The 14,451-nt window shown below is 47.9% G+C and overlaps 1 protein-coding gene across 1 annotated transcript; it reads left to right on the forward strand.

The window, feature by feature from the left end:
- Positions 1-104: 104 nt before the first annotated feature.
- NUDT2 (nudix hydrolase 2) lies at positions 105-13,418 on the forward strand. The gene is made up of 3 exons (XM_030566151.1): positions 105-163; positions 6,126-6,272; positions 11,672-13,418. The coding sequence occupies exons 2-3, from the start codon at positions 6,140-6,142 to the stop codon at positions 11,983-11,985; spliced, it is 447 nt and encodes a 148-aa protein (XP_030422011.1). The 5' UTR covers positions 105-163; positions 6,126-6,139; the 3' UTR covers positions 11,986-13,418.
- Positions 13,419-14,451: the final 1,033 nt, after the last annotated feature.

Genomic DNA, 14,451 nt, shown 5'->3' on the forward strand with positions numbered 1-14,451 from the left:
CGGACCGCCCGAGCTGCCAAATCCCATCCAGAGCGTCCCAAAGCGAGCCTCCCATTGGCTCTTCTCTGCATGTATGATTGGCTGAGGCTGGTGTCAGTGTGTATCAGCCCCGCCCCTTAGCGCTGATTCCTTTTGTCCCGGAAGAGCAGGAGCTGGCAGCCAGGTGAGACGGGAGTGGGGCAGGGCAGGCTCGGCTAGGGGAGAGGGCGGGGTTAGGGGAGTGGAACCCCTGCGAGTAACTGGGGGCCCTGGGGCTGATTGTGGGGGAGAAAGAGGGGTCCTGGGGTTGGTTGGCGTGGGAGAGAGGGGGGCCTTGGGGTTAATTGGGGCGGGGGGGAGAGAGGGGGGCCTTGGGGTTGATTGGGGCGGGGGGGAGAGGGGGGGGCCTTGGGTTTGATTGGGGCAGTGGGGGGGAGAGAGGGGGGCCCTGGGGTTGATTGGAGGGGAGAGAGGGGGCCCTGGGGTTGATTAGGGGAGAGGAGGGCCCTGGGAGTCATTGGGATAGTGGGGGGAGAGAGAAGGGGGCCTTGGGGTTGATTGGGGGGGGAGAGAGGGGGGCCTTGGGGTTGATTAGGGCAGTGGGGGGGAGAGAGGGGGGCCCTGGGGTTGATTGGAGGGGAGAGAGGGGGGCCCTGGGGTTGATTAGGGGAGAGGAGGGGCCCTGGGGTTGATTGGGGTGAGAGAAGAGCTTTGGGGTTGATTAGGGGAGGGGGGGCCCTGGGAGTGATTGGGATGGGGGGGGGAGAGAGGGGGGCCCTGGGGTTGATTAGGGGCCCTGGGAGTCATTGGGATAGTGGGGGGAGAGAGAAGGGGGCCTTGGGGTTGATTGGGGGGGAGAGAGGGGGGCCTTGGGGTTGATTAGGGCAGTGGGGGGGAGAGAGGGGGGCCCTGGGGTTGATTAGGGGAGAGGAGGGGCCCTGGGGTTGATTGGGGTGAGAGAGGAGCTTTGGGGTTGATTAGGGGAGGGGGGGCCCTGGGAGTGATTGGGATAGTGGGGGGGGAGTGAGGGGGGCCTTGGGGTTGATTGGGGGGAGAGAGAGGGGGGCCTTGGGGTTGGTTGGGATAGTGGGGGGGAGAGAGGGGGGCCTTGGGGTTGATTGGGGGGGAGAGAGAGGAGGGCCTTGGGGTTGATTGGGGGGGAGAGAGAGGGAGCTAACACTGTTGTGGGAGTGGGCGGACCCAGCCCCTCGATTCCCAGTTTACTGTCCCACCTCCACGGGAGATTCTCCGGCACATGCTTTGCACAGTGCGCTGCCCTGGTTCAGCCTGAAGGGCGCACACATGCCTTGTTTCCGAGTGTGCATGCGCTGCTCTCTCGACCCAGACCCCTCCTCTTCCCAGCATGTGCTGCTTTGCCCTCACCGAGGAGTTACAGACCCCATCCCATCCTACTGTCCCCATGCATTACTAGTGTTACCGAAATATCGGGTCTGCCTAGCTGAGAGCCAATTAACAGCCTGACAGGGATAAGGAAAAATGCTTTATTCTGCAGAAAAAAGGAGAGCCTGTACCTTGGTACAAAAGACTCTGTCTTACACACATTTTACAAACCTTTTATACACTTTCAGACAAAGACCCTTGCGTGTTAATACTTGATTGGTAAGTGTAAAATCTCATGCTCCCGTTATCTGGGTAGTACTGACTGGTTTGGAGCAGGATCATCCTGCTTTGAGGCAGAGGAAAAGAGAGAGTGCAAAAGTTCAGGCTACTGTTTCCATGAGCAGTACTGACTCCCCCTTACCCCCACTGGCCGCTTGTAATCTATTGGGGGGGGGGGGCAGCCAGCTTTTACACTAGCAGTGCAGCTCCACGTTTTCAAAAATCGAGTCAGGCCCCAGAAAATTATGGGATTGAAAATCATAACAAGATTTCTAACAACACAACACATCTGGGGTTCTTTTTACTTCTCTTCTGGGATTTGTGCCTCTAGCGGTCATGTTTTCAAGCTTTGCACCACAGTGAGGATTAGACACTTATTTTTTAGTTTTAAATGAAAATGGAGGGTCTCACGTTTCCACGTGGCTTTAAAAAACATGACACATAATACAAGAATTACAATAAGATCACATTGACTGAATTATCTTCCCAGCTCTGCCACTGACCTGGCTGACCCTGGCGCTAGTTAAAGCACTTTAGAAGGGGTAGATATTATTACTCTGCTTTGATCTGCATAACCTGGATCTCCTCTTCCTTCTGCATCTGCTACTCAACCTCCAGCAGGCCAGCTCCTCCTTCTCTTCCCCACGTATGCTATTCCTCCCTGAATGGAGTGGCCTGGCCAAGTAGGCCAAGCCATTTCTCAGTGTGTGCTGCTCCACCTCTACCTAAATGTCTCACTGTTTCATACCCTGCCTCAACCCAAGTGGCCTTGAACTCTGTGTCTCCAACAAGCACTATAACCTCCTTGGTCCAAGTTAGAACACAGCATACTAGGAGCCAGCTGGCAGTTGGTGGTAGCAGAGGGTGAGGCTGCTCCCTGCCTAATTCTCCTGTGGGTTTTTGGGGACCCACAAATGATACAGCCAGCTCCACCAGAAAGAGTGATGTCTCTCTACTGTGCTTTGTTAAACAGGAATCAAAGCACTTACCTACCTCATGGATGGGGCCCTACCAAATTCATGGTCCAGTTTGGTTGATTTCATGGTCATAGGATTTTAAAAACTGTAAATTTTATGATTTCAGATATTTTAAATCTGAAATTTCACAGTGCTGTAATTGTCGGAGTTCTGACCTAAAAAGGAGTTGGGGGGAGGGTCGAAAGGTTATTGTAGGGAGGGTTGCGGTATTGCTACCCTTACTTCTGCACTGCTGCTGCATTCAGAGCTGGGCAGCCGGAGAGTGGCAGCTGCTGGCAAGAGGCCCAGCTCTGAAGGCAGAGATGCCGCCAGCAGCAGCACAGAAGTAAGAATAGTGTGGTAGCACTGCTGCTTTCAGAGCTGGGCCCTTGGTCAGCAGTTGCCACTCTCTTGCCATCCAACACTGGAGGCAGCAGTGCAGAAGTAAGAGTGGCATGGTATGGTATTGCCACTCTTAGTTCTATGCTGCCGCTGGCAGGGCTCTGCCTTCAGAGATGGGTGTTCCGCCAACAGCCACTGATCTTCGGCCGCCCAGCTCTGAAGACGGTGTGACCCCTCACCTCCCCCAAATAACTTTGTAACCCCTCACAACTCCCTTTTGGTCAGGACTCCCAATTTGAGAAATGTTGGTCCCCCATGAATCTGTGTAATATAAGGTAAAAGCACACAAAAGACCAGATTTCGTGGTCCATGACGCATTTTTCGTGGCAGTGAATTTGATAGGGCCCTACTCATGGAGGGTTGGAAGATCAGTTAATATCTGTAGGTGATGAACTCTTGAAATGCCAAGTATTATTCACTTCATGTGCTGACTGCTTTTTCTTGGCTCTATGAGAAATACAGGAATGAGAGGGAGGTTGAAGAGACATAGTATTAAATTGTCATTGAAAAGTTTGGTGAGGGTGTCATAAACAGATAGCTAAGGGTTAATGTCTCTTTCACCTGAAGCACCTGACCAGAGGACCAATCAGGAAACCGGATTTTTTCAACTCTGGGTGGAGGGAAGTTTGTGTCTGAGTCTTTGTCTGTCTGCCTGCTTTTCTCTCAGCTTTGAGAAGTGATTTCTGTTTTCTAATCTCCTGTTTCCAAGTGTAAGGACAAAGAGATCAAATAGTGAGTTATGTGGTTTCTTTTCTTTGGTATTTACATGTCTATAGTTGCTGGAGTGCTTTGATTTGTATTCTTTTTGAATAAGGCTGTTTATTCAATATTTCTGTTAAGCAATTGACCCTGTATTTGTCACCTTAATACAGAGAGACCATTTGTATGTATTTTCTTTCTTTTTATATAAAGCTTTCTTTTAAGACCTGTTGGAGTTTTTCGTTAGTGGGGAACTTCAGGGAATTGGGTCTGCAGCTCACCAGGGAATTGGTGGGAGGAAGAAATCAGGGGGAGATCTGTGTGTGTTGGATTTGCTAGCCTGATTTTACATTCCCTCTGGGTGAAGAGGAAAGTGCTTTTGTTTCCAGGACTGGGAACGGAGAGGGGGAGTCACTCTGTTTGGATTCACAGAGCTTGTGTCTGTGTATCTCTCCAGGAGCACCTGGAGGGGGGAAGGGAAAAAGGATTATTTCCCTTTGTTGTGAGACTCAAGGGATTTGGGTCTTGGGGTCCCCAGGGAAGGTTTTTCAGGGGGACCAGAGTGCCCCAAAACACTCTAATTTTTTGGGTGGTGGCAGCAAGTACCAGGTCCAAGCTGGTAACTAAGCTTGGAGGTTTTCATGCTAACCCCCATATTTTGGACGCTAAGGTCCAAATCTGGGACTAAAGTTATGACAGAGGGGACTTGAGAACCACGTGTGCTTGATGGAGAAATGGCTGGGTGAGATTTTCTGGCCAGTGTTATACAGGAGGTCAGACTCACTAGATGATATAGTGGTTCCTTCTGGCCTTAAAAGCTATGAATATGTACATAGGGTGCAAAGAGCTAAGATCCTGAGTAGATATTTAGAATGAACCAGCTGGCGGTGGGGGACATGTTTGCAGGTTAATACACACCTGGACTAGTCCTGGTTTCACCTGTTTCCAGAAGGGCTGGTGTCTGCTATCTAGGCACAACTCACAGCTGGACATGTTTGCTTGGACACAGATGTGCTTTGCAACTGAGAATTGTTGACAGGCTTCAGAGTCTAGGTTATTCCCGTGTCTAGCTTCCATACTCTTGAAGCTTGGAATTTCCAGGCATGTATAGGAGATAGTGCTAATATCTTACATAATTGGTTTGCATTGCTACAGACCTGAAGAGCAGGTAGAATCACTCCTAATGATTTCAGCTCCTCCAGAATGGATACATACAAATCTCAGAGCTTTGCTGCTTACCCTCCTGCCACAGGTGCCTTACCAATGAGTGGAAATACTGGCATAGCTTGCAGCATATTGACAGCAACTAAACAGTAGGGGAGCAGCCTTGCTACTGGTTAGTCAGGACAGCTTGATACTAACCTTGGACTGCCACAGCTTCCTGGACAAGTCACTTCCCCTCTCTGTGCCTTAATTTTTCCATCTGTAGAATGGAGGTAACAGTATCACCTCTGTATACAACTATGCCTTTTTACATTACAACCTAGTAGGTAGAGCCATGGAAACAGGGGTCCTGGGCCACTGGACTTCCCCTTTTCACACTTCTACCACGGACTTGCTGGCCAGTCCCGTGCAAGCTGTATCACATCTGGAAAATAGCTTGTCTAATACTGTGCTACTTCCCGTGAGTTTTAAGGTGTAAGCAGTCTCTGAGGATAGAAGACTTAGAAACGGAATATTTATCATTGATTTCCCTTTGTTTTATTCTCTTCTCTCTCTTCTAGTATTCTTTGCGGTTTGTAGTTAACAACTGCTAAGGTTTCATGCTCAAACAGCTGGAACCAGTTGAGCTTGTTTGATTTTTGTGTCAGGTTTTGTGTCGTTCGTGACGTGGTGGTTTCAAGGCAAAGGAAAGAGAATATGCTCTCACCCTGATAAGCAGAGGTGTAACTATAACTACTGACATTGTTACGTGCATGTCTTCATGCATGCTGGAGATAAATATCATGGAAAAGTTTGGGGTGTCCATCTGAACTCTAGCAGAGCGCCATAGCAAGGTTGTCCAAACAAATCACCAGGGGCCAGTTCAGAGGAGTTTAACAAAAAGTAATAACAAAAATATATTTTAAATCAGAAAAAAAACCCAACAAGCAAAACACACCTTTCTATACTATATCAGTGCATTTACCCATCCAGAGTACTCCCAATTTCTTATAACAGGCCTAGCTTCCCCTAGATGACCAGTCCTAAAATTATGACTGTAGCTGAGATGGAGACAGGAGTTTTACAGAGGGCTTCCTTATCCAGAATCCTGCAGAGAAAGGAAGTCTTCCCCAGCACTGTCTGCCTGGGTGATTGACAGTTTGTCTAGCAAATCAGCTCTCTCCCCCTCACTTCTGGTTCAGTAAGGGCTTTACCCATCCTATACTTCACTTCGAGTGCAGTTGCCTCCATAGATGCTGCATTACGGAGCTGCTATTTCTGTTTGTAATGTTTCATCCTCTGCGGTCGTATTTGCTCTCATTACAGGTAGTAGAAGGGCTATGGCTCTAAGAGCATGTGGCTTGATAATCTACAGGAGGCTACAGGCAGGATCCTCTTCTAAAGTCGATGACAACATCGAGTACCTTCTCCTGCAGACATCCTATGGCACGCATCACTGGACCCCGCCAAAAGGTGATGTTCGTTCCGATAACGCTAGCAGAGATCAGCACTAATGTTCCTTGTACCAAGAACCAGAGGCATTGTAGAATGTAAAGACCTCTAAGGGCAAATAGTCTAATGGCTTCCAGTCTTTTTTGGCAATTGGGACAATTAACTGTATTAGCACCAGAGCTGTGTCCCTCACAGTTTATTCAGCTGCATGCACCTGATCCTGCATTGAAGCTTGGGCAATGGCCAGACTTGGGTTTGCATTAGCCCAGGCTCTATGGCAAGTAGAATGTGCATAACTGAATGGGAGGCAGGCACTGGCAGTGCCCTGGGATGTAGCACAGAGGCTCATCACTCAGGTGAAGATTTTTGCCATGGACAGGTCACGGGCAATAAACAACATTTCACAGGAGCCCATAACCTGTTTGTGCTGTCACTAAAAATAACCGGGGGGGCAGGGCTCGGTCGGGGGGAGGAATGACAGCTGGAGTCCTGTTGGGGGGTGTGGGGGAAAACTGCCAAGCCCCCCTGCCATAGCTGGGACACAGCCCATGCTCCAGCAGTTGCAGCCACAGCGGGGGCGTACAGCCTCCACTCCGGAGCTGGCCACAGTTGCAGGGCAGAGGAATACAGTCCCAGCTTCAGCCCCAGCCAGGGTCGGGGAGGAAGGGGGCACATGACCCTCACTGCAGCCCTGGTCTTGGTGCATGGGGGCGCAGCCCCTTCTGCAAGCCACAAGGCAGGGGCACACAGCCCCTACTTCAGCCCCAGCTGCAAGCTGGGGGCAGGAGCTCACGGCCGCAGATCTAGCCACAGCTGCAGGGCAGGGGTGCATAGTCCCGCCTCCAGCCTGGCTTCAACTGCTGACAGTTGAAGCCAAAAAAATCACAGAGGTCACGAAATCCATGAGCGCCCTGACCTCTGTGACTAAATCGCAGCCTTACTCATCACTCACGGTGAATGGCAGAGAAGGCATTTAGTTGAACCTCCCTCAGACTCTGGCAGTGGGGAGCATTCAATGCAGAAATCACTTTTAACTTTCAGATTTAGTCTCTCTTCCCCCACTTCCTCAACTCATCTTGATAGTTCCTGGATATCCCAGACACAATGTCGCACATGCTGATCACACCTAGATAAATATTTATTTTGTACGGTGCACTAACCAAAACAATCTTGTAGCATAAGCTCAGTGCAACTGCCCCATACAAAGAAGAAGGTAGGCAAAGCTCTCCCCGTATCCTCTGAGCCAAAAACCTGGGTAAGTAGAATTTGCAGTGTGCCGGAAAGCCAGCAAATCTGGACTGTGACCATCCACGGCGTAAAGAGAGTTCCGTGACTGAGCGTTCCTCATCAAGAAAGTCCTGACGCTAGTCACAAGTGTTCCAGCTGATCCTAGCTGCCACAGTATCCCAAAGGGATATAGAGGCACCTCAGATAGCCAGGAGGTACACCATTTAGGACTTTTTAGGTCCATACCATTATGGCAACCTTTGATTTTATCTGGAAACAAACTAGTACCCATTGCAGATCCTGGAATACTAAGTGAAGGAGCCATTGCGTTCTGCAGTATCTGCAGTTGCTGAGTGGGCTTCAGGCATAACTAGAGCACATTGGTATTGATAAAATCTGAAGGTGATGAAATCATGGATAAACGTGGCAATGTCCAAATTTGAAAGAAAAAGTCATAACCATCTTGCCAAGAGCACATGGGTGGAAAAGCCACTTTGAGCCACAACTGTTTTTTGATCTTTTAAAAGTAATTTATTCAGCCCCAAGCCGCATAGTATCACTTTGTACTTCCAAATACCAAAAGGCAGGCAGAGCTCTGCTTCATCTTCTCCGGATGCCTTCCTTAGCCTACCAGCATCAACTACCTCTCCTTTGATGTGAGTCCCAAATTCAGCTAAATACTTAGAAAACTGACACTGATGCCTGAACCTGATGAAAAGAGAGATGTAGAGCTAACTGACCTCCCACAGCCTAATAGCATGACTGCCTAACCCTTGAAATGGATCAGGTCTCAGATGAGGAGTCATTGGAGAGCAGGGAGCCCCAGTGTCATGTACTCTCATTGGGCTTTCTTGCTCAGGCTACTGCATGTTGTACCATCTGAAGCTCACCCTCATGCTACCGCAGGACTGCATGGAGGTGATGCTTTCGATACCACATCCCCCATAGCCGCTTTGCATGCGTACCTAATGGGAGGGGTAGGAGGGCTGAACCTTGTAGTACACATGGCAGAGATCTTGGGACATAGGCAGAATGATCCTTCTCGTGTCTCTGGTGCTCTCAGGGGAAAAAGAGCAGAGCCACTTGAGGGCAGTTCTGGGCTCTGCAGGTGTTGTGCACAACACCCTGTGATAAGTCACACTGAACGCTGCAGATGGAGGATGGGGGATCAAAACAGGCACTTTTGCCCAGATTCTCAAAGGTATTAGGCTCCTAACTTTCACTGATTTCCCTTTAAGAATCTGGGTCTTTGTGTTTTCCCATCATCAGGTATGGACCAAAAAAACCTATAGCTGTCTCTATAGCAGATCTAAAGGCATGTTCACTCCTGGTAATGCCACAGGGATCTTACCATTACTTTCACCATAACCGTCCTCTGTTGCCTTAGCTGGGGTGGTTGGTGTCATTGCCGATATGCCCCTGGTACTTAAGAAGGGTGGATAAAGAGCATCTGGCTTACTGACATGCCCATTAGCATGGTATTTAGGCTTCAACAAATTTATATAAGACAGTGTTTCAACTTAAATAAAATTGAGGTCGTGCTGATAGGGAGAGGGAAATGATTAGAGAAGCTGGTACATCAACCTCTGTCTTTCTGGAGGATGTCTGCCATCAGATTATCAAGTTAATGCCCACTACTAGGAGCCTGTTTGAGCCCTTCCTGATCCTGGACTTGCAGTTATGTATAGTGGTATAAAATAAGTCTTTCCCTCTATAGGTGGCTGGGAGGCTGCACATCCCATTACAGCCCTCTATTGAAACCGATCGAGTTACACCATGAATGAACTGAGCCCTTTATATTGTTTTCCTTCTGAAAAAGCAGCAAAGAATCCTGTGGCACCTTATAGACTAACAGACGTTTTGGAGCATGAGCTTTCGTGGGTGAATACCCACTTCCTCAGATGCAAGATGTATTCACCCACGAAAGCTCATGCTCCAAAACGTCTGTTAGTCTATAAGGTGCCACAGGATTCTTTGCTGCTTTTACAGATCCAGACTAACACGGCTACCCTCTGATACTTCCTTCTGAAAGTTACTTTGACTCCCAGTTGCCTGTGCTTTTCTGAGCCTTTGCCTGGTTTGTTCTATTTATATCCCTGTCTAGAATTTTCATGAGAAAACTAAATCTGGCTTTTCTCAGGGAAAGTAAAAACAACTTGGGAATGATATATTTATCCCTGCTTGAAATGGTGATAGTGATCCTGAGGAATCCAGAGTGAATGGAGAGAACTAGAATAGTAACATGGCTGGCTAGAGGGACGGCTTGGAGAGGGAAAGAGAAATAACTTTACTCCAAGCTGCTGCCTGCCGCAGTACTGTCATCCCATTGCAGCGATATTGGTCTCTTTAATTTGATATTAGTCATACAGCTACCCAGCAGCTTCCATCCAAACCACTTTAGAAACATTACTAATTGTGTGTGTGTGTGTGTGTGTGTGTGTGTGTGTGTCAGTGCAGAGCTACACTAATAATCATAGAATCATAGAATATCAGGGCTGGAAGGGACCTCAGGAGGTCTCTAGTCCCACCCCCTGCTCAAAGCAGGACCAATCCCCAACTAAATCATCCCAGCCAGGGCTTTGTCAAGCCTGACCTTAAAAACCTCTAAGGAAGGAGATTCCACCACCTCCCTAGGTGACCCATCCCTGTGCTTCACCACCCTCCTAGTGAAGAAGGTTTTCCTAATATCTAACCTAAACCTCCCACAAAATAATAATTATTTTGTATCAACTCACAAAAAATGTTGGGACAAGAAGTGAAGAAGAATGCCAAATCTGATTCAAACTGCCTGGGGAAATGTAGGTAGGCATAATCTACCAATGTTGGATCCAGGACACGGACTAGCACCTTTCTCTTATTAAAAATGCCAGGGGGTTGTTAATGATCAGGAACCTCCCTTTTATATTTCGGATGAAAGATGGCACTTCCTGCGCACAGTGCCCTAGCAGGCCAATGGTTCACTACTGATTCAGAGGAAAGAGCATGTCCTACTGACCCATGAAACCAGTGTTCCTTAGAGGTCTTTCACCCAAGTATTGACCTTGTCCAGATCAGCGTGGCTTGTGACATCTCATAAGATGATATAGCAGCCTTCTTCCTTCATCAGTCCCCTTTTTGCCAGTCTCTGATGCAGCCTTGGTGGCTGACTGCTTAAATGCCCTGGGCAGGACGGGAAGCCGAGTTTTATTTATTTAGTCTGCAGAAGAGAAGAGTGTGTGGGGGGGGGATTTGATAGCTGCTTTCAACTACCTGAAGGGGGGTTCCAAAGAGGATGAATCTAGGCTGTTCTCAGTGGTAGAGGATGACAGAACAAGGAGTAATGGTCTCAAGTTGCGGTGGGGAGGTTTAGGTTGGATATTAGGAAAACTTTTTCACTTGGAGGGTGGTGAAGCACTGGAATGGGTTACCTAGAGAGGTTCCTTAGAGGTTTTTAAGGTCAGGCTTGACATAGCCCTGGCTGGGATGATTTAGTTGGGGGTTGGTCCTGCTTTGAGCAGGAGGTTGGACTTGATGACCTCTTGAGGTCCCTTCCAACCCTGATATTCTGTGATTCACTACTCAGCAGTTTTCGTGTTTGGATATAAAACAATGATGAAAACTGACGATCAAGTGCTTGGTGCTGCCCTTCATGAGCATCAGGCTTGTTGACTTCCTCATTCTGGTTCCTGGGGGCCTGCTTATGCATCCCTTTTGTGGAGTAGTTTGTATTCATGTGGGACATCCCACTGACTTTGATGGGCTTGCTTGCTTGATTAAAAAATGGACAGTCAGGCCCTAAGCCACTTAAGGCACAGCATTAATTAATCCTGTTCTCCTTAGTCAGAAATATAGTCTCTTCATCTGGGGCTTTGCAGGTGTGCAGGGCTCCAACAGGAACACAGAACCGGAAAGGAGGAGAATAACTGGGACCACATTCCTGGCACGTATAGGGCACTGGGTGCTGATTGGCAGTGTCAGCATACGTGGGATGAACCCTAATCCTAAAACCCTTGAGATGGACATAAATAGGTTTGAAATGCAATGTGTGTTCTGCAATCTTGAATGCAAATGGGTCTAAACAACAGGACACATGAGCTGTTCTTCACGGCAAATCAGATACTGCGTATGTGTTTTCTCTATTGCCAATTGAACGAACACAATCCAAACAGCCAGTTTTCTTCTCAGAGACTTATTTTTCTCTCCTCCCTGGGCAGGCCATGTGGATCCAGGTGAAGATGACCTGCAGACAGCCCTGCGGGAGACACAGGAAGAGGCTGGACTCAATTCCAGTCAGTTCACCCTCATTGAAGGGTTTAAGAAGGAACTGCAATACACTGTCAGAAGCAAACCCAAAACTGTCATCTACTGGCTGGCAGAAATGAACGACTGTAACACGGAGATCAAGCTCTCAGATGAGCATCAGGCTTTTCGTTGGCTGAAGCTGGAAGAGGCCTGCAAATGCGCTGAGTATAAGGAGATGCAGGCAGCACTCAGAGCTGTGCATCAGTTTCTCTGTTCCAAAGCATAAATACTTTCATGGGGGAAAATGGGGATTTTTTAAAGAAACCTGGGCTGCTCTTTTAACAAGAATAAGATGAGGGTTGTGCAGAAATGTAACATTTATACCAACCTGTTGTATGGGGTTAAGATACTCTGAGCTTCTGTGGAGCTTTACATTATGCTTTTACTCCCCTAGGTTACCCTAGCTCACATAAAGAAGCATGGTCTGATCTAAGCATTAACCAGAGAGCTCTGAGATCAAATCCCTGCACAGACTATCCCTCCCCTTCTTGCTTTTATCAGGTCACTTATGCCCTGAATGTCAGAAGTGTTGAGCAGCTGCAGGTCCTATTGAAAATCGAATCCTTGACCTCTCCTGACACCAGAAGGACGGTATGGAGAAAGGGAGCATACAGAGAATTTTAATAATAAAATATAATTACAAAAATTAGATTCTGAGTTTTGAACAGAAGAGCAGTAGCCAGAACTGCTGGGCTCTATTCCCAGCTTCACTGACTCCTTCTGGTAACTTGGGCAAGTTGTTTCATCTTTGCCAACTGTAACATGAGTTGTATTTCCTTACCTTGTATGTTTAATGTTTGCAAAGTGCTTTGAGAGCTTGGGATGGAAGTTGTTAGAGATGAACAAAATTTAACTGATAATTTCCAACCCCCTCTGCTATTTTTGTTGTCTCTTATTTTGGTCTTGTGTCTCACACGTTGAAGGTCAGCGGTATATTAGACACTCGGTCTTGGTGGTCTAATGAGTTTATGCCTACTTTTTGCTGAGGACCTTCTGCTCTAGAAATCTAAGCTAATGCTGAATCTCCAGTAGCTGTATTAATATTCCCTATGGGTTGCAGTCCCTAGTGGGCAATGCGGTCACTTGCCATTGAGCACATCTGGCATTCCATGCAATAGCTAGCAGTGCTATGTACGCAGGAGCTAGAACGTTAGAGGTGAGAGCTATAATTAATTCTTGTCTGTGGGCCTTATCTCCCAGGGTGCTAAGCCACTGAACACCTTTAGCTCCCACTAACATCAGTAGAAATTGAGAGCTCTCAGCTCCTGGTAGGATTGGGACCATTTTATCTCTACAGAATAATTTGCACAGATGAAGCAGGGTATTGTGCCTTAGCAAGAGAAATGATTTCAACTCTCCTGATATTTTTTTAAACTCAACTTTATTATGAACAACGATTCAAACCAAATGTCAGGGAGTAATGAATAGCACGGGGGGAGGGAGTTGTGTTAGTAACGGGCAGAACAATAAAAGAGCAAAGTTGTTTTTGTATTTTTTTAAGAAAATCAGTAAAGCAAGAGAAATGACTAATAATGTGTGCTGTTTCACAGTCATATTTTCATGGTTATTTTTCAGCTTCTGCTTAACCAACACCATGTAAACATTGCTTTGTTTAAGTGCAAGAATATATATTAAACAAGAATACAGAGCCATTTTCAAGTAACCCATTCTACCCAGTGAACAGTAGTGAACAGCCATTGGCAAAACAAAAAGTGTTGTATTCGTTGAAGCCATGGTTGGTAGCTGCATTTTAATGGCACTCCATATGTAGCATTCATTAAGTACTTTGTGGTTTGGAGGAATGAAAAGTGCTGTGGAATTGTAAATTAGTGTTATGTACCAGGAATATAGAACTCTTGCTGAGTCAGCTCCTCTGCCATCAGCTGGTTAGCAATGGTTCAGGATGGAAAGGTGGCGTGCAATGTCGTTTATTTAGAGAAAAGAAACTGTTCTTCCTTAATATTTTAGGGGGGAAAACTTCAGCAAATGGCTGGAGAATGTCAGGGATGGTCATTTTGTTTTTGGCTGCTGAAGGCAGAGCTGATAAGTCACAAATTCTCTTATGGCCAAAGTCACTGAGCTTTTTTTTGAGTGCGTAGCTGGCTAGGGGATCCAGTTTTCCACTTTGAAGTCAAATCAAACCCCACTAGGATTTGTGTATTCACCTTTTCATTTGACTTGGAGGAATAAACATTTCTTGTGTGATCAGTGGTGCTAGAATCCAAAGGAAAGCAAAAGGCAAGGAGCATTAGGAACCAGCCAGGCACTCTGTGGTTACATATGGGTCTCCATACAGAATAAATCAGAACCCTTGAGAAAGTTTAAGCACTGTGCACCCAGGGCCGGCTCGAGGCATCAGCCGACCAAGCACATGCTTGGGGTGGCAGCTTGGGGTGGGGTGGCACTCGGGTGGTGTTTTTTGTTTTTGTTTCGGCCCCGCGGCACTGGAGGGGGTTTTTTTTGTTTGTTTCTGTTTTTGTTTCCACCGGGTGGTGCTCGGGGGAGGGGGCGGGGGACTTGGGTGGCGCGGCGCTCAGGGGGGCGGGGGACTTGGGCGGCGCGGCGCTCGGGGGAGGGGGCGGGGGACTTGGGCGGCGCGGCGCTCGGGGGAGGGGGCGGGGGACTTGGGCGGCGCGGCACTCGGGGGAGGGGGCGGGGACTTGGGCGGCGCGGCGCTTGGGGGGCGGAGACT

Source organism: Gopherus evgoodei, chromosome 6, assembly GCF_007399415.2.
Source record: "Gopherus evgoodei ecotype Sinaloan lineage chromosome 6, rGopEvg1_v1.p, whole genome shotgun sequence".
In the NCBI taxonomy this organism is placed as follows: Eukaryota; Metazoa; Chordata; order Testudines; family Testudinidae; genus Gopherus; species Gopherus evgoodei.